This window comes from Pongo pygmaeus, chromosome 1 (assembly GCF_028885625.2).
Source record: "Pongo pygmaeus isolate AG05252 chromosome 1, NHGRI_mPonPyg2-v2.0_pri, whole genome shotgun sequence".
Taxonomy (NCBI): domain Eukaryota; kingdom Metazoa; phylum Chordata; class Mammalia; order Primates; family Hominidae; genus Pongo; species Pongo pygmaeus.
The window spans coordinates 132,338,334-132,358,720 of NC_072373.2; the positions used below are offsets into that span (position 1 = coordinate 132,338,334).

The window sequence follows — 20,387 nt, forward strand, 5'->3', positions numbered from 1 at the left end:
CTTAGGTCTTGCCATAAGTATCACCTAATGAAAAGTTATGCATAGATTAGGACTGCAATAGATGCATTTTAAGTGAATCAAGGAATTTAGAATAGGAATGTATCTGCCTATTTCATTCCAATTATAGTTTGTATAACTGTGATTTCAATATCAAATTATAAATTAAAAATGTCCTCGTGGGAACTACTGAGAAAAGCTTTTTGTCATTTTTTTTTGGGTTGGCCGATTAGGGTGCCTGATTTTAGAAAGTCCTGTATTCCCTAGGTCAGTGTGTGGTTTACTTAAATTTACCCAACTGTCAAAGTTGTTAGGAAGTTAAAAAAACAACAAAACGAGTAACTCCTTTTTCACCGATATTCATGGAAAAAAGTACAAAGTGCAAAATGTTATTCTTTCAGACTACTGTTGACATGAGTATTAAGTTGAAGTGCAATATGATGCAAATAATTTTGTTTTGATTGTTTGATAAAACAATGATTGTTTTTTGACCTTTAAAGAAATACAAATCTATTTTTTCAACCAAATTAAGCAAAGGTTAGGAAAGCAGATTACAATAGTATGGTATTTTTCAAAATTGTTTTTCCTGTGACTTATAAGTGATTTTTAAAATACCAACTCAGTAGTCTGCCATTATTGGTTAGGTACATACCTTATTCTTCTCCAGTTTAACATGAGCATGTGATTTGGAGGGACCGTAGTGGAAAAGGAATAAATCACATGATGCATAGCCTTACATAGAATCAGGAGGCCACCTGCTTTTTTTTTTTTTTTTTTTTTCGGGGTTGGGGGTGGATCTTGTGTTGTCATTCCTATTCAACCTTTTGCTGTTTCCACATTTGCAGTGTGAAAAAGCGACCTTCCTTCACACACTGGTGTGTTCATGTAGTAAACAGGCTACTGGGGTGATTGTGACTCACTCTAGGAGGCACTTTTTTTCCCTAGTAATATTTTAATCCTATCATAACATTGTTTCAATAAAATAACTGGGAAGTAATAGTTTGGTATAGATTTTATCAGTCACATGATGGTTTTTTAATTTCTCTGCACAAATATAACCCTTGAAAATTTTATTTTGAAAATTATTTGTGTATTTATTGGAGTTTTGAAAGAATTATATATTATTTACATTTAATAGACCACCTAGACTCTCATTGCCTCTGAAAATTAATGAATTGTTGAAAAAGCAGAAGGAAATGAGAATGCATCTTTCTACCCATTGCCTAAAGTTTGAAAAAAAATGATTTTATATAGAAAATTAGCTGCATGCCAAATCAGTTCTCTTCTACTGATTAAAAAGTTATGGAGGCAATTTAGAAATATTAAAATTAAAAACTCCCAGTCTTCCAGGATTTGTGTGTCAAAATGAATGAGAGCTGGAAAATTTATACTTAAAATTACCACCTCAATTCTGAATTTTTAGGAATATACTGGATTATGGTATTGACATCTAAATATAAAATTTATTTCACGAAAACATTTTATAAGATTTTTCTAATATCTATGAAATATACCATTTTATGGTATATACCTCTTAGCACTTTACTTGTATTTAGATTTTATACTTTTGTTGTACTAATACCCAGAATCTACAAGAAACTCAAACAAATCTGCAAGAAAAAAAAAATCCCGTCAAAAAGTAGGCTAAGGACACAAATAGACAATTCTCAAAATAAGATATACAAACGGCCACCAAAAATGTGGAAAAATACTCAGCATCACCAGTCATCAGGGAAATGCAAATTAAAACCAGAATGCAATACCACCTTACTCCTGCAAGAACAATCATAATTTAAAAATCAAAAAATAATAGATGTTGGCATGGATATGTTGAAAAGGGAATACTTTCACACTGCTGGTGGGAATGTAAACTAGTACAACCACTATGGAAAACTGTGGAAATTTCTTAAAGCACTAAAAGTTGATCTAACATTGGATCCAGCAATCCTACTACTGTGTATCTACCCAGAGGAAAAGAAGTCATTATATGAAAAAGATACTTGATCACACATGTTTATAGCAACACAATTCACAATTGCAAAAATGTGAAACCAGCCCAAATACACATCAGTCAATCGTTGGATAATGAAAATGTGATACACACACACACACACACACACACACACACACCATGGAATACTACTTAGCCATAAAAAGGAACAAAATAATGGCGTTCGCTGCAACGTAGATGGAGTTGCAGACCATTTTTCTAAATGAAGTAACTCAGGAATGGAAGCCAAACATCATATGTTCTCACTCATAAGTGGGAGCTAACTTGTGAGGGCACAAAAGCATAAGAATGATACAATAGACTTTGTGGACTTAGGGGGAAGAGAAATGGTGGGTGGGAGGATGAGGGATGAGACAACCCATTGGGTACAGTGTACACTACTTGGGTGATGGGTGCACCAAAGTCTCAGAAATCACTACTAAAGAACTTATCAATGTAACAAAAAGTCACCTGTTACCCAAAAACTATTGAAATATTTAAAAATGTAAGAAATTTCTGTTGTTTTAAGCCAAAAAAGAGAATGGAACTGACATGCAATTGTAGATGAAATCAGGTGACTCGTTCAGAAAAGAGTTATCTTTAGATTTTCCTTTTTATGTTTTTTATATTTTTTTTATTTTACTTTTTGTCTCTCAGCAGGTTTCTAAACTATCACCTCTCATTTGACTTTACTCAATCCTTGTTGTATCAGCATATGCTATTTGCAGTAATGCAGTAAATACTTTGAAATATACAATAAATGATTAACTACAGATACACTATTGTGCTACTGAACAGTAGATCTTATTCCATGTAAGTGTATTTTTGTACCCATTAACTATCTGGAATTGAATTGGATTTTTCATTAACACAAATAAATGACAAATGCTTGAAATGTTGGATATCTCAAGTTACCCTGACTTGGTCATTACACATTGTATGCATCTATCAAAATATCACGTGTACACCATACACATTTGCCACCAATATGTGTTCATAATAATTAAAAATTAAAAATTGAATTTTTTTCATGTAATTGATAACATGTATTTTGTTTTATTTGCTTTAGATTGAACATATATTATAGATAAAATGCTAAAGGCCATGATATTCCCTTCCCAAGTCAAGCACTCTGATTAATTGATGAATCTGGTCTATGTTTTATGTTTCCTAAGAAATAATTGTACAAATAATGTGGAATTCTCAAATGAATGTTGAAGTTTAGAAACTTTCTCATCTGTTTATTGACCATTCATTTTCCTCATCTTTTTAAAAAAAGTTTATTCTTTGTACATTGTGTGGTATGTGTGGTGATGGAGGGATCTAGTGATATAACACACCCACCCTGGATTCTCTACAGAAAGCCAGTTAACTCAATTCCATTTATTGTGTAGTTTGTTGTTTCCACACTGATTTGTAATAACTCTAATTTTATATAGTAAGATCATATGTATGAATTTGTCTGCTTTTGTTTTTTTTGGCAGGGTTCGGAGCTCTTTATTTTTTTTACATTGGTCTATTTATGCATCCATTTACTGATACAAAATGTATTAATTGCTACAGTTTTATATTTTTATATATGATGGGGTGTTTTATTCTTGATTTACCATTTTCAGAATTTTGTTAACTATTCTTATGCCTTAATAACGTGAAGATGGGATATTTCTTAAGGGTTAAAGAAATAATATACTATATATTCCAAGGGACTGTAAACATTTATTTCTATATTTTATCAAGGGTAGACACAGTTCGAGTTAAATTAGTCCAGTAAATATACACTAATACAATTAAAAATGTCAAGTGTTATGAGACTACATTAAAGAACATTGAACAATTATTTAAATTACATCAACGTTTATGTTTTGCTTAAAAACGATAATAAATAGTTTTGAAGAATTGGGAATGGAGAAGGAACTTGTTCACTCGAATTAGTATATGATTGTTTTAATAGAGCAAATATTACTTTTACCATATCTTCATCTTGGATATGGCAGTCACTGAAATTCTTAAACTTTTGTATTCTACAACTCTATTTTAGGAGAATATAGAAATATGTATTCTAATGAACAATAGAGTATTGCAGGTGTGCTCTGAAATAATGTATTTCTGTGATAAATTTAATCTATCAAATAGAAGAGTGGAGACAGAAATATTAAGTGCAAGCCCTATATTAAAAACAGTCATCAAAAAGATGAGTTATTTGTGCATAAACTGAAAAGTGAGGTTGGAAATACTCTAGCTGTGTATTATGTTGATTGCTTTATAAGTAAGATGATCAAATGACCGAGATAGGTTAGAGAATGATCAGGACATTATTAATAATCAGTCCAGTACAGCAGGAGTAAACTAAGTTCACCCCAGGCAAACTGGCTTATGTGAATACCCAGTGTAATAAGAGCCCACTAGGTAAGGATTCAGTTAATCAGACTAACATTGATTGGGCATCGATCAGCACTATGTGTTGTTGTAGACTGTTTCTTTACTACAAGTCCTAGGAAACATTGTAGTTTCTCAGGAAACAATCAAAGCCAACAATTGAAATAATGTAGTAAATGTAATAAGACATACAGGTTTACATTCGCATCCTTGAACTTATTGTCCAATCTTCATTAATTTTTGTCACATGGTTTTGGAGGTGATTAGACCTTAGTGCAAAGGAAAGTATCAGGCAGGGAGAAAATGCAGTTATATTGTACTTGCGTAGTGCTTCAGTGCATTTTTGTAGTATCTCACTCTAAAATGCTGATAAACAACGCTTGAGGGCATGCAAACCCGGTAATGTTTTTTCCATTTTGGACATAAGGAAACTAAGAATCAAAGTGATTACAAAATCACAGCTAATGTTAAGTAAACTCCCAGTGTCCTGCACAATGTTGAGTACTTTATTTAGAGCTTGATTAATCCTCAAAATAACTCTCCAAGTAATGTTATTATTTCCATTTTACATATGAGTAACTGGAAGCTCCAGGAAATTAACTTCCACAACCTCACATCTAGTGAGAGGCAAATCTGGAATACAAAGCTAGTGGTTTAATTTTCATTATTTCACAAACTCTTACTTGCCCCAAATAATGTTACTAGTCAAAGACAGAGGCGCTCAATGTAAACCCTGGTTTTCTGGCTGTAAGGCCACAGCAGTATCTGTTGCATCTTCTAGGCTAGCCAAATATACTTAGTCACCATACCTCACAAGTCCTTGTTTTTCTGTTAGATATGAAGCTACTACATTGAAATAGATTGGGTAAGACCAACACATATGGCTTAGTTGTTTTTGTTTTTGTTTTTTTTTCTTTTTTAACTTCTGTAGCCAGGAGTGAATCTTAAGTTTTATGCAGCTTCAGATAACAAAATGTTGGGTTCCTTCTTTAGAAATTACATTACAGCACTACTGAAAAATTTAAATACAAGGCGTTAGAAGGGGTCTACGCGGGCCAGGCATGGTGAGTCATGCCTTTAATCCTAGCACTTTGGGAGGCCGAGGCAGGCGGATCACAAGGTCAAATCAAGACCATCTTGGCCAACATGGTAAAACCCTATCTCTACTAAAAATAAAAAAAATTACCCAGCCATGGTGGTGTGCATCTGTAGTCCCAGCTACTCATGAGGCTGAGGCAGGAGAATCACTTGAACCCGGAGGTAGAGGTTGCAATGAGCCGAGATCGCGCCACTACACACCAACCTGGCGACAGAGCGAGACTCCATCTCAAAAAAAATAAATAAATAAAAAGAGGGGGTCTATGTGACGAGGAACCTTGAAGCGTTAAGTGTTTATCTGCAGTTTTATTTTATTTTGGAATGCCTAAGTATGATTTTGTGAAAGCTGGTATACAAATAAATTTAGGAATAAACCTAGCACATTTATGATACAGTTTGACAAACTGATCAATAAAATCTATCGGTTCATTTTGTAATCTATAACTAAGATAAATTATCATGATAATGAAAAATTGCTAATATATATAGCTAATAACTTTTTGCAGTTCATTTATAAATAGGATATAGATTAAACTATATTTGTTAGATTAATGATATATCACACTTGCCCGATTATCCCAAAGTTCTAACACTTTAAATGAGATTTCTCTATACTACTTCTATTTAAAATAGTAGTATTCAATTATTTGTGAATGTCTTTTACCAATAGCCAACCCTCAAACACAAAGGTGAATTATTTCTGAGGGAAGTAAGATATAGATGAAAAATATGCATTAAGCACTAATAAAATAAATATTTTTTACCCTGGTAAAATGTGTCTGTCTGGAATGCAAATACAACTAACATCTTTGAAGATTTTATTTGTGTCTCTCCTTTTACTCGTAATGCAATGATTAATAGAAAAGAATGTCTTGATAGAATTCACTAAATATCTGACATTCTTCCCCAAAAATCTTTAGGAATCTATTAAAATATTCCTTACTGGCACAATGATTTATAATAGAACTGTGGGGCCAGATGAATTGCTAGATGATTTTTATCACAATATTTTAGTTTGTTTTAAAACTTATCTTAATATCTAGAACTTAAAAATAAGCTACCGTAATTTGGGGGAAATAACTTTGAAATTTACCAAAATTGCATGGTTAAAATTATTTGCGGTTACTTTTTTCTACATTAGTTTTTAAAAATAAATGTAAATTTATACAATTTCGTGGGCAATTTACAGTTTTAAAAGATTCATTGGTTTAAGCTTTAACAACTTAAAATATATATACTTTCGTAAAAATATTTGATGACTAATAATATAGAGTAGTACAAAGCAATATTATCGTATCAACATGAATCACTTGTAAAAGGCATGATGCTGTAAGTTAACATTTAAGCCACCCATTTATCTTCAAATAGTAATGATAAATAAAATTTAATGAAAGTAGAAAAAAAATTAAGAGGTGTACTGAAAAAGAAATATAAATACTTTTTGGGCCAGAAATAGTATAGAAACATGGGGACTAGGTTATTCTCTGCTAACTTCTGCTGGGGAGTGGTCTAGGGTAAACTTAAGCGCGAAAAACATCTTGCATGGTAGAGGACTGGACTCAGCTCCACCTCATAGAAAGTTTAATAAAAAAATAGGTGCAACTGCTGTACAGAGCTGAGGCTTATAGAAAGCTGCAGAAAGAAGCAGAGAAAGCTGTACAGCAGGTATTGTGGGCATGTGTCTATGGTACAGTGGTGTGGTTCTGTGATATCTCTAATCACCTTGGACTGGAGCCCTGGACTTTAAGAAACTTGGTTCTGCAGTGGGAGAGAGGGGTAGAAGTATTGTTGATTGAAGGCCACCACATACCTGATACGAAGCTGCAGGGGGAGTGCACTGAAAGAGAAAAAATTCACTCAACGTAAATGAGAAACAAAAAGGTAGAAACTACATTAGGAAAGATAATCTATTAGTGATAATTTAAAGACTTACCTGATGGTACCTGACTTTATCCTAATGAAACACAAATAATATTATAATCAGGCCTTTAAAATTAGTATGTATAAAATAATATCCTAAAATGAGATAAAATAAAAAAATCAACAGTGAGTTTAATATAAAAAATAGTTGACTATAAATTTACACTATAATGACAATCTCAATAGAAAAGGTTAGTTTTGGGCTGGATAGAGGCACCAATTGCAGAACTAAAGAAATAAAAAGTAAAAATATGATCTGAGTATTCAACCAGAGCACAATAAAGAGATACGAATAAATGAAAAGTTTAATAGAGAAGTTCAGAAGCTTCTAAGACTCCAATACACATGTAAGGGGGGGAGCTCCTAAAGTAGAGAGAGATTGGCACAGGAGGAGCCTTAAAGCAGTTATGGTGGAAAATTTTCCAGAAGAAAGGAAAGATGAAAGGTCTTCACCTAGACACAGGGTTGTGGTAATATTGTGCAATACTAAGGATAATGAGAATCAGAACTTCAAGATAAAGGGAAAACAAATTACTGGAAAACCAAATGACAATTACTCTGACCTTAGATTTCTCATCAGTATCTACTAAGAGTTATTCTTTAGAAGGAAGGAAACAAATGTGGAAAGAAAGATAAAAGAAACGATGTGTAAAAATATGGTTGTGAATATAATTAAATATTGATCCTAGAGTAATTATAACTTATTTCGAGGTTTTAAAAATAAAGACGTTAAAAAAATTTTTATAATATTGACAAGGAAGTGTTTTGGAAGATAATAAAAAGAAAAAATATCTTAAAAGATGTAATATTCATAAACATTTATACACATGACAACATTACTCAAAATTTGTAAGGTTTATTTGTATAAAGTTTATTAGATTGATTTAAGAAATCTGTACTTTTCTGAGCCTAACATAAAACGAGTGCATCATTTTCATGCACTTGCAGAACATTTATCAAAACTGACCATGTACTAAAAAACAGTGACTTATAGTCCCCGACTTACAGTGATTCAACTTAGGATTTTTTTGACTTTAAAGTGGTGTAAAAGTGATACACGTTTAGTAGAAAACTTACTTCAAATACTCATTCAGCTACTTTATTTTTAACTTTCAGTACTGTATTTGATAAATTACATGAAATAGTCAGTACTTTATAACAGGCTTTGTGGTAGATTATTTTGCCTATCTGTGGGCTAATGTAAGTGTCCTGAGCATATGATTTGGGATAAGTTTCTTATAACCAAACTATAATAAACACTTATGTTTTCATATATATTTGGTCAGTTTTAACCACTCTATTCAATTGGTTTATCAAATATCCAATATAACCTTTGTATAGTCATAATAACATGGACTATAATCTTATGAGTCAGTTCCTTTGTATAGAAAATGAACAATCATACCTAAAGTCGAAGATTTTTAGGATTGGAGATATAAATATTAGGTTACCCAGAGAGTGCCTTGTAAGGAAAAGGCATTCATCACAAGAAGTTATCACCATTGACTCTAATCTTCACAATAAGTTGCTGAAGTAATCATTACTCTTTTAATTTTCAGAGTTGGTATTTAAAAAGGTGAAGTACTCTCTAATATAACATATATATGTTTTTTATTGTTGTTTTTAAGGTTTGGCTTAGATGTCAATTTCTCTTCCAGGTGGGTTTACCTTCTCAAATACTCTGAGAGCACCATTTGTGAAAATTAACCCTGTACCAGACAGGCTGCATAGTCATATAGTTTATTAAAAATATTTAGGACATGTGGGTGCTCTATTATCCAGGGAGCTAGTTACTGGAGAGTTTATGTTTTTTTCATACTGGTGTCTAGGACATAGGAGGTACATAAACAATACTTACCAAATTGAAAAGGAAATTGAATGAAAGAATATTCTGATTTCAGCTAACACAGTATTTTTAACCTGCCAGGTGTATCTCTCAATGTCTATTTTAATAATATGAAAATTATGGAAAAAATCTTTGAGAATTACTAATACAGTAATAATTTTGATAAATAAAAATTTGACATTACATGAAGTTTTTATCATTTTTAATACATTTGAAACACAGTTCTCACTTTTGGTGTTCCTGGTCTAATTGTTGTGAAGAAAACTATTTGTCAAGAAGCCCAAGTATATTTCTTTTCAAAGAATGAATGCAGTGATTAGTATGTACTCAGTATTTCCTTTGACTTGTTTTACAAAAGGAAACAAATAACAAAGAAAATTACATAGAAGCATCTCCTAGAAGGTATGTAATTTCAGGTAACTTACTTTTGGATGCACAAATAGCAATTTCTTCATTCAGGCATTCAAAAGGTAACGAGACATTCATCCCACTAATTAAGTAACTCAAGAAACTGAAACGAGCAAAAGAAAAACTGATGTATTATTTTTATTAAGATTTATCTTAGACCTACACTTAGACCTACATTCCTTTAGAAATTACCAGAAATTATTTTTATTTTATAATGAAATCAAGCTAAACACTTGCAAGAGTATAGTCCTCTTGTGAGGTATGCAGAATACAATCATACTGTTACAATTCATCCTTCAACTAGTAGAGATGTTCTAAAATTTCCAAGAGTATTTTACTTCTCATGACTTCCTTATGGTGTATATTTGCTATTGTTTGGTTAATTAGAACAAACAGAGTAATTGAGGAATAATTGCAGCTATCAAACATTTATGTTTATTTTCATTATATACTCTTTTAGAAAGCAAGAAAGGTTAAAACAAGCAAGAGTTACCCTCAAATTTGAATTGGTAAATATACTTTTATTTACAATGCTTTGTCTTTTTTCATTTATAGAACACTATATAATGATTAGAAAATTATACTATTTCTGTCTTCAGAAGGTGAGGAGACTTGGGGGAAAATCCTGTGGCTCCTCTCTGCATTGCAATCTTTCCATTTTAAATATCAGTATAATCTCTCCCTTTCTTCAAAGTAATGTGAAAATTATGGAGAAAATGCTGGTAAAGTCAATTTGGAGTGGTGAAATACATGCACTTTCTAGATGAATGAAAGATGAGAAATCACAGGATGAATATACAAGAAAATTAATATGAAAAATGTTCCTCAAGAATGTACTGTGTACCCACAATATTAAAAAACTTAAAAAGTAAAATTAAAAAATATATACCATGTACTTACAAAGTAAAAAAATTAAAAAGTAAAATTTTAAAAATGATATTCACTTGTAGATAATTCTTCTTCATTATCACTAAGGTAGAACTGTTTTCCTTGGTGGCTTTTACTACTTTAAGCATATCACTGGAGTCCAGGAATTTTGAAATTCATCAAAATCTTGTTGAGTGCCTATTAAAATAATCTTAAAATAGTCCAAGTGATACAATATTTGTAGGGAAGGGAACACCTTAAAAAGAATACAAATGCAATGTTACAAGACAAGAAAAGGAAAGGAAATATATACAGAGAAGGAAGAAATAAAACTGTCTTTGTTAGCAGATGACAGAATTGTCTATGTAGAAAATTCCAAAGACTCAACAGAAAAACTCCTGGAACTAATACACAATTTTGGCAAAAAGGGATATAAGATTAATATACAAAAGTCAGCCACTTTCCTTTACAATAGCAATAAATGATTAGAATTTGAAATTAAAAGTATACCATTTACATTTGCATCCTTAAAAATGAAATACTTAGATATAAATCTAATGAAATAGGTATAAGATGTATATGAGAAAAACTATGAAACTGTGATGAAATAAATAAAAAAAGCTAAATAAATGGAGACATATTCCAGGTTTCCAAATAGAAGACTTAGTATTTTCAAGATGTCAGGTCTTCCCAATTTGATCTATAGATTCAGTACAATCCCCAATCAAAATCTCAGGAAACTATTTTATAGATATTGACAAACTGATTCTAAAGTTTATATAGAGAGGCAAAAGATTAACCAACATAATATAGAACAACAATTGAGTTGGAGGACTCAGACTACCTGATTTTAAGACTTACTGTAAAGCTGCAGTAATCAAGACAGTGTGGTATTGTTAAAATAATAGACAGTAGATCACTGAAACAGAATAGAGAGCCCAGAAATAGACACACATAAATATAGCCAACTTACCTTTGACAAAAGAGCAAAGGCAATATAATGGAGAAAGGATAGTCCTTTCAACAAATGATATTTGTACCACCCTACTTCCATATGTAAAAAAGTGAATCTAGAAACAGACCTTACACCCATTAAAAATTAATTAAAGATGGATCATAAACCTCAATGTAAAATGCAAAACTACAGAACTCTTTGAAGATAACATGGGAGAAAATGTAGATGACCTTGGGTTACACAATGACTTTTTAGGTACAAAATCAAAGGCAAGATTTATAAAATAAATTATTGATAAGATAGACTTCATCAAATATAAAAAATTCTGAGCTGGGTGTGGTGGCGTGTACCTGTAGTCCTGGCTACTCAGAAGGCTGAGGGAGGTTTGCTTGAGTGCAGGAGTTTGAGACCACCCTGGGGAGCATAGTGAGTCTCTCATCTCAAAACAAACACAGAAACAAAATTAAAACTTCTACTCTGCAGGAAACTGTCTTGAAAGAAAATGAAAAGACAAGCCACAGACTGGGAGAAAATATTTGCAAAAGACATACTTGATTAAGAACTGTTATGCAAAATGTCCAAAAGTCTCTTACAACCCAACAATATGAGAACAACCCATTTAAAAAATGGTACAAAGACCTTAGCAGATATCTCACCAAGAAAGATATACAGATGGAAAATAAGCATCTGAATAGATGCTTCATATATATCATCAGGGAAATGTAACATGAAACAACGAGATACCACTATACTATTAGAATGCTTAGTCTGCTCAGTTTGCTACAACAAAATACCATAAACTGGATAGCTTATAAACAACAAAAATTATTTCTCTTGTTTCTGGATGCTGAGAATTCCCAAAGTGTTTGTAGATTTATAATATGCTCATAAGCTGCTTTCTGGTCATAGGTAAAGGCTTTTTACTGTGCCTGTCTCACATGTGACAGGGGCAAGGTATTTCCCCTGGGGTTGTTTTTAAGGGAACTAATCTAATTGAGGAGGGCTCCTCATGACCTAATCACCTCCTAAGTCTCTCATGACCTAATTGCTTTTTTAAAACCCCACCTTTCTAACATTTGTGGTTAGTTTTCAACATATGAATTGAATGCAGTGGGGGCGTGGACACAAACATTCAGAGGAGACCAAACAGCCAAAATGCAGAGCACTGACATCACCAAATGCTGACAGGATGAGGAGAAATAGGAACTTTATTCTTTCCTGGTGGAAATGCAAAATGGTACAGCCAATTTGGAAGACAGTTTGACAGTATCTTGCAAAATTAAACATACTCTTATCATATGATCTGGCAATTTACCCCAAGGAGTTGAAAACTTACGTTAACATGGAAACCTGCACATGGATATTTATAGCAGCTTTATTCATCACCAAAAGTTTTGAGATATACTTCAGTAAGTGGATGCATAAATAAACTATGGTACATACAGATATTGCAATATTATTCAGGATTTAAAAGAGAGGAGCTATCAAGCCATGGAGAGACATAGAGAAAACTTAAATGTATGTTACTGAATGAAAGAAGCCAATCTGAAAAGGCTGTATATTGTATGATTTCAACTGTATGGCATTCTAGAAAAGGCAAAACTATGGAGACACTAAAAAGACCAGTGTTTGCTGGGGAGAAGGTGAGAAAGGAATGCGTATGGAGATTAAGAAGATTTTTAGGACAGTGAAAGAAACTGCTGTGTATGGTGCTGTAGTCCTATGATGCTATTTTCATAATAAATTTGTGCAAACCCATTGAAGGTTCACCGGTTGTAATGAATGTACTCAAATGTACCACTATGGAGAGGATGTTGATAATAGGGAGGCAGTTCTCTTAATGCACCAACTACCTTAGTTCTCGGGTGGCAGGATAGCATGGTAGGAAACCAGATGATGTAGTTCAGTGTTTTTTAAATGCTTCATGAACAATTCTTGGTTTGTAAAGTTAATTTATTAATTATAATAACCAGCTATTTTTGTTAGTAAATTGACTAGAATATATTATATCAAAATATATTTTATCAGAATGTATGAATTTAATATATTAAAATATAACATTCTAAGTGGGTTAGGAATGACAAATTCATATAATTTTTTTCAGTTATACATTTCTTATTGAAAAATTAGAGATACATAGTGAATTTTTTAACGATTACTGTGAAAATGTGATAATAACAGAGTTTTTTCTCAAACAAATTTACAAGAAAAAAACGACCCCATCAAAAAGTGGGTGAAGGATATGAACAGACATTTCTCAAAAGAAGACATTTATGCAGCCAAAAAGCACATGAAAAAATGCTCATCATCACTGGCCATCAGAGAAATGCAAATCAAAACCACAGTGAGATACTATCTCACACCGGTTAGAATGGTGATCATTAAAAAGTCAGGAAACAACAGGTGCTGGAGAGGATGTGGAGAAATAGGAACACTTTCACACTGTTGGTGGGACCGTAAACTAGTTCAACCATTGTGGAAGCCAGTGTGGCGATTCCTCAGGGATCTAGAACTAGAAATACCATTTGACCCAGCCATCCCATTACTGGGTATATACCCAAAGGATTTTAATCATGCTGCTATAAAGACGCATGCACACATATGTTTATTGCGGCACTGTTCACAATAGCAAAGACTTGGAACCAACCCAAATGTCCAACAATGATAGACTGGATTAAGAAAATGTGGCACATATACACCATGGAATACTATGCAGCCATAAAAAAGGATGAGTTCATGTCCTTTGTAGGGACATGGATGAAGCTGAAAACCATCATTCTCAGCAAACTATCACAAGGACGAAAAACCAAACACCACATGTTCTCACTCATAGGTGGGAACTGAGCAATGAGAACACATGGACACAGGAAGGGGAACATCACACTCTGGGGACTGTTGTGGGGTGGGGGGAGGGGGGAAGGATAGCATTAGAAGAAATACCTAATGCTAAATGATGAGTTAATGGATACAGCACACCAGCATGGCACGTGTATACATATGTAACAAACCTGCACGTTGTGCACATGTACCTTAAAACTTAAAGTATAATAATAATAATAAAAAAAAAAAAAGAGTTCAGGCTTTGGAGTCAAGTAGCCTTAAGATAAAATCTTTTGTATGTGAACCTGACCACAGTTTTCTTACCTAGGAAATGGATCTGATAATTGTACCTCCATAAAAGGAGGGTTGAAGACTAAATGATAGAGATTAAACATAAAGCCTGGCACATAGGATATATTTCAATAAATATTGGCCTTCTTATTATTGTGGGGAAATAGATATTAGGTATACTTTTCATTCATCTTTAAATACTTCAGTCACTCTCTTCTGATATTAACAAGTTTACTTCATTTATTACGTTGTTTCGGCAGTTGACCCTTCAACTTAAAAATTAAATCATAGAATATTAGTCAGTTGATGGACAGCTGACATTTGCTTTAACGAAAAAGAGAGGGGTCTTTCTCACGGAAAGAGCCAAATTATTTTATAATATTTTTGTTACATTATGAAACAATAGGGAACTATATTCTAAGAAAAATCTTTTAGGAATTTGATACTGTAAATAACTGGAACTAATATATCTTTTATGTATAATTTGTTTGTAATTTTATGTTACACTTCTCTGAAGACTGATGTAGTTTAATAAAAGGAATGAAAAATATTATTTTTGAAAAATATTCTTCATATTTATGGACATTTTGAATTGTATAATTTGTTTTAACTAACTTTTGTAAACTTTTATTTTTAAATTTAACAAAATTAAGTTAACCCTCTTTTTTTTTAACTTAGACAATCTATTCATTGGCAGTTTAAAGTGTTACATTATTAGTTATTTCAATTTACATTTTTCATATAATGTCAACTCTAGATTTATAATTGATTTCAATTTTCATAGTTTCATAATATACTTAAATACAAATCACTACCCCCCATTCACCCACAAAATATTTTTGGAGCTATTTATTTGGCTTTTTATCCATTTGCCCTCATTTTGTCATAATCAGGCTACATTCATGGAAGTATATTGTGTATATATGAAATAATCCATTATTTGTATTTCAGTTAAAAAAGAGTTAGTTGCTGAAGTTTTAAAGGGATAGAGGGCCACTTATGCCTTCAGGTCTCTATTAAGTTGGAAAATGTAACTTATGTATTTCAGAATTTAGGGTTGATGGTAGAATATTAGTGGCTAAAAAAACATTGAATGAGCCCTCATATATTGCCGAGGTGCAATGGTGTGCTGAAGCCAGCTAGGACAAGCTCTAGTGCTGATTAAATTTTTAGGAATTTTGTAAACAGGTTGTGAAACACAGTAATTTTGAAAAAGTATATGAACATGTAGTCATAAAAATCATTAAAAATAACTATAACAAATACTACAAACTCACTGCCTCTAAATTATTTATTTCCCATTAACTATGCTCATGAGATTATTTATATCTATTGCATTATATGTTTGAAATTTTAATTTTTGCAGTGATGGATGTGTTCGATGTATTATCCACTAGCCACATGTAGTTATTGGGCACTTAAAATACGATTAGTGCTACTGAGGTCTTTGCATTTTTAATTTTATTTAATTTTAATTTTAATTTGAACTTAATCAAATGTGGCTAGTGGATTCCATCTTGGACATCATGAGTTTAGATACATTCTGTCTCATGGAATTTGAACACTAGGTGAAATGAGCAGTAAATAACATTTGCTATATGGGCAGGCAGTTTCCTAAAGCACGTTCCACATATAATTAGCTCATTAAATCCTCAAAGCATCTCTATGAAATATATTTTATTAATCCCACCTTATTAAGGAGACTGAGGCATAGAAATGTTAAAGGACTTGTTCAATTCCATACATCATGAGAATGATGGAAGTCAAGACTCAACCCCAAGAGTCTAGTTTCAATGCCATACTTCTAAAAATATACCATCTGTTGTGCTGAAATTGACAAAAAGGTGGTTCAATTATTTATTTCCTTAAAAATTGCATCAAGATTAATCCAAACTCCTGTTAAACTCAGGGGGAAAACCAAGTACAATAAAAGGTTGTAAATAAAAAATCCCAGAACAGAGCAGGCAAAAGGATACCAATTGATAGATTAGTGTATTGAGCCAAGCAATGTAATGAGTATGTATTGAACAACTCTTAAGCTGCAGTGCGCGGGGTTGAGCAAATCGGGCTAACAATTTACATTCTAGTATGTGCACATATGCTATGTGTACTGAGGAGTGTGCTTGCTTTCATTTCTTCAAACACTTTAAGAGTCTTTAACTCTGTGTTGGGTACTTAGTAGGGATTCTGTAAACATTTTTTAAAATAATTCAATGTTTGCATTTGATAATTTTTTCAAAAGAAGGCTTAAATTTTTATTCAAAAATATTAAAATATTTTAGGTGAAAATACATACATATTGTGTATTATTTGCATGCCATTAGCTAGAATTTGTGTCAGATATGCTAGGCATTTCAGAACTTACCTATTTCTTGCTTATGAGTGAATGCTGAGCACTTGGTTATCACACTGTAACTTCATGTTATAATGAATGCTGTAGCCTTAGTACATTTAAATCTGCTTCCATTGTAAAATATGTCAGCAATAAAAGATACTTTTAAATACATCATAAATGTCTTCATTTAAGATTTGTTAAAACACAATGTTATTTGTAAATGTTAGCAGATTTTAACATGGGAAAGTTAAATATTTAATTATTTAGTTCACAAAGCTAAAATTTTTGACTAAATATGAAAGAAATTAGCATTTATTTAATCCCTAAATAAAATTAGCTGTATCTCTGTTCCCTGGTCAGAGATACTTGATCATGTTAAATGCATGTTTTAAATATCTCTTTATGAAAAGTATGTGAAATCTTTCTTTGGGGAAATATAAAAAACATTTTAACTATATTTTAATTAAGGATCTAATAAAATATATATTTATGAAAAGTATGTGAAACCTTTCTTTGGGGAAATATAAAATATATTTTAACTACATTTTAATTAATGATCATATAAAACTATTTATTAATTTGGAACTAGAATTTAGTTCCCTGTTCACATTGCTTAGAAAGGAATAAAAGATAGCAGTATGTGTTGATTCAAAAATAATATTTAAGAAAATCTGTACTGTTTGGAGAGCACAGGGAAGAGCAGGAACACATATTAATAATTTGTAAATTATACAAATTGTAGCTGGGAATAAGAAATTATTGTATTACCAATTTAAACTCATTAGTTAACATATATTCTCCCTTATATATAAAAACACTGAATATTAAAAGATGAATTCAAAGATGTTGTTTTCCCTTAAATATTTTATGGTCTAAGAGAGGAAACAAATAAGTAAACCAGTAAAAGTGACAAAGTATTAGAATGAAAATGACAAAATATTATGAGACCATTCATGAGAGCCTTTCATCTCATGCTGAGAAATTGACCCTATAATACTTGTTGATAATACCCTCTTCAATTTTTTAAAATAAGATTGTTTGTATGTTCCTTATGTGTTTTGACTTCATTTACAGTAGTTTGTGGTATATATGGGATGAGGTTAAGAAAATGTAAGGTCCTGTCACCTTTATTCCTCATTCTTAAGAAAACTTACGTTTATATCTATTGATCTCTGTCTGGGTTTCCAGGAGAGAAAGTTACTGCTTTGACCTATTAAATGCAAACAACTGTGTGAGCCAATCCATTGGATAGCATAAATAACTTACCTATAATATGGATTTATTCATTGGCCACTTCTATTGGTAGTCAAGTTTTCATGAGAGTAGAATAATGAGATTATAGTGATTTATTTCTTTTACTTTTAGTTCTATCAATTTTGCTTTATATATTTAAAATTGTACTTTAAAATCTTGTTGAAAGATTGACCATTTCCTTGCTATGAAATGTTCTTTAAGTTTAGTAATGCATCTTGCCTTAAAGTGTAATATTTCTAATATTGGTATATTTTATATATATATAATATTTCTAATATTGGTATATTTTTTATATATATATATATAAAATATATATATGTACCAGCTTTCTTTTGGTTAGTGTTTGCATTGTATAACTTTTTCTAGTCTTTAACTTTACACTTATCTATCTGTGCTCTTATATTTAAGGCATTTATCTTCCATAACTTTTGTCTTTTAATTGGAATTTTAGTCCATTTACATTTAATATAATTTCTCATGTTTACGTTTATATTTAACATCTTACCATTTGTTTTTTTGTTTCCTACCCTCTACCACCTATTTATAATATTTTAATTAATATACTTTAATAATGTATTTTTAAAATCCTACTCCCTCCTTCCACATTAGCTAGTTATTTTTTTTGCTAAATGTTTTACTAAATGTACTTAGTAAATTTAATTTTTTTATTTTTAACAAATTCCAGTTTTTAATGAAGTTTACGTTCTTCTTACATATTTTTGAACATATTAATCATAGTTATTCTAAAATTTATTTTTGATAACCACACTTACTAGATTATGTATGTATCTCTTTCAATTTTTTTAGGTTTATTTTTCTTGCAGGCTTGGACTTTTTAAAATAAAAACCCAGGAATTTTATAAAAAATTTGTAGAAACTGTGGTTGACTTATTATTCACAGAAAGTGCATTCTATCATTTGGTAGATAGATAAGAGTGAGGACTGATCACTGTCATTTAAATCCAGGGCTGAGTTGACTCAAGGCTGGGTTGGCTATTTACCCCTCATTTGCCCTACTTATAGAGTGTAGCCCTTCAGAAACTTCAGCTGTACACTGAAGTGTTTACTAGGGCTCTTTCTTATTTAGTCACTCCAGTTTTTGTTTTTCCTGGACCATAGGGTTTTCTGTTTAGATCCTTAGGTTTTTGTCATATGCACTTTAAGAATTAATCTCACTTTTCTGTACTTTATTTTGCTCCAGGTTAATGGCCTCCTACATTTCCAAAACTCTGTGTCTCTCTGGTTTCAAAAGACTGCCAACATCTCTTTTCTGAGCTGTGGTTCTCTTCAAGATGCTTAGTCTTCCTCTCTTTGGTAAGAAGTCACAAATCCCTCAGGGGAAAAGTGACTTCTGGTCACTTAACTTTGTTCTTACTTTCTCTCTGAGATGTTAGACCTTCCAAGATGCCTTCTCAGTAGTTCTTGAATGTTTCAACTATTTTTTTAAATCATTATTCTCCCAAAGTTAATCTATCATAATCAAAAGCAGAATTCAAGAAATTATTTATTAAATGTCTACTGTGTGCCATCGCAATGCTAACTCCTATAATGCAAGGGTAATGTGTTTACATGTGACATGTTTTCTGATTCAGGGAACTAACATTCTACTGACTGACATCATAACACATGCCACAGATAGGTTGGTTAAGTGGTTATGTTAGAGACATGCAGATTATGCTGTAGGAGTTTAGGGGAGAGGCACTTAACGTACCCTGTAGGTGGGAGTAGGGAATGTGCCCCAGGAGTGTTTCCTAGAGGAGGCATGAACTCTAGAAAGGAAAGGTTGAAAGTTAGCCATAATTCCTCTTCTACTTGACACAATAAAAGTTGTAAGTATACCATATTAATACTGAAAATGTACTGCTCATTGCTATTTAAAACAAGAATTCATTTGAAACATTAAAAATATGTTTGAGGATGTAAGCTAGTTTCAAAATTTTAACCATGGCAATTGATTTCTCCATAGGTATTCAAAGCAATGAGTATCCCACAGATCAGAAATCCTTTCCTGCCTCCCCCAGAAAAAATGTCTGAAGCCTATTCTGCAAAGATTGCTCTTTTTGGTGCTGGGCCTGCAAGTATAAGTTGTGCTTCCTTTTTGGCTCGATTGGGGTACTCTGACATCACTATATTTGAAAAACAAGAATATGTTGGTGGTTTAAGGTAATGCCTACATTTATTTCATGTTTATAGTGTCAGAAATGATGGTGCAAAACAATTATGAATATTG

General features: G+C 31.9%; 1 protein-coding gene across 4 annotated transcripts in view; it reads left to right on the plus strand.

Annotated features, from left to right (window-relative positions):
- DPYD (dihydropyrimidine dehydrogenase) overlaps nt 1-20,387 on the plus strand; it is an 844,474-nt gene that overhangs the window by 208,321 nt on the left and 615,766 nt on the right. For all 4 annotated transcript variants that reach the window (XM_054437947.2, XM_063652706.1, XM_063652704.1 and 1 more), the window contains one exon: nt 20,124-20,320. In XM_054437947.2, coding sequence (XP_054293922.1) covers nt 20,124-20,320 — 197 coding nt within the window. The remainder of the gene's footprint in view (nt 1-20,123; nt 20,321-20,387) is intronic.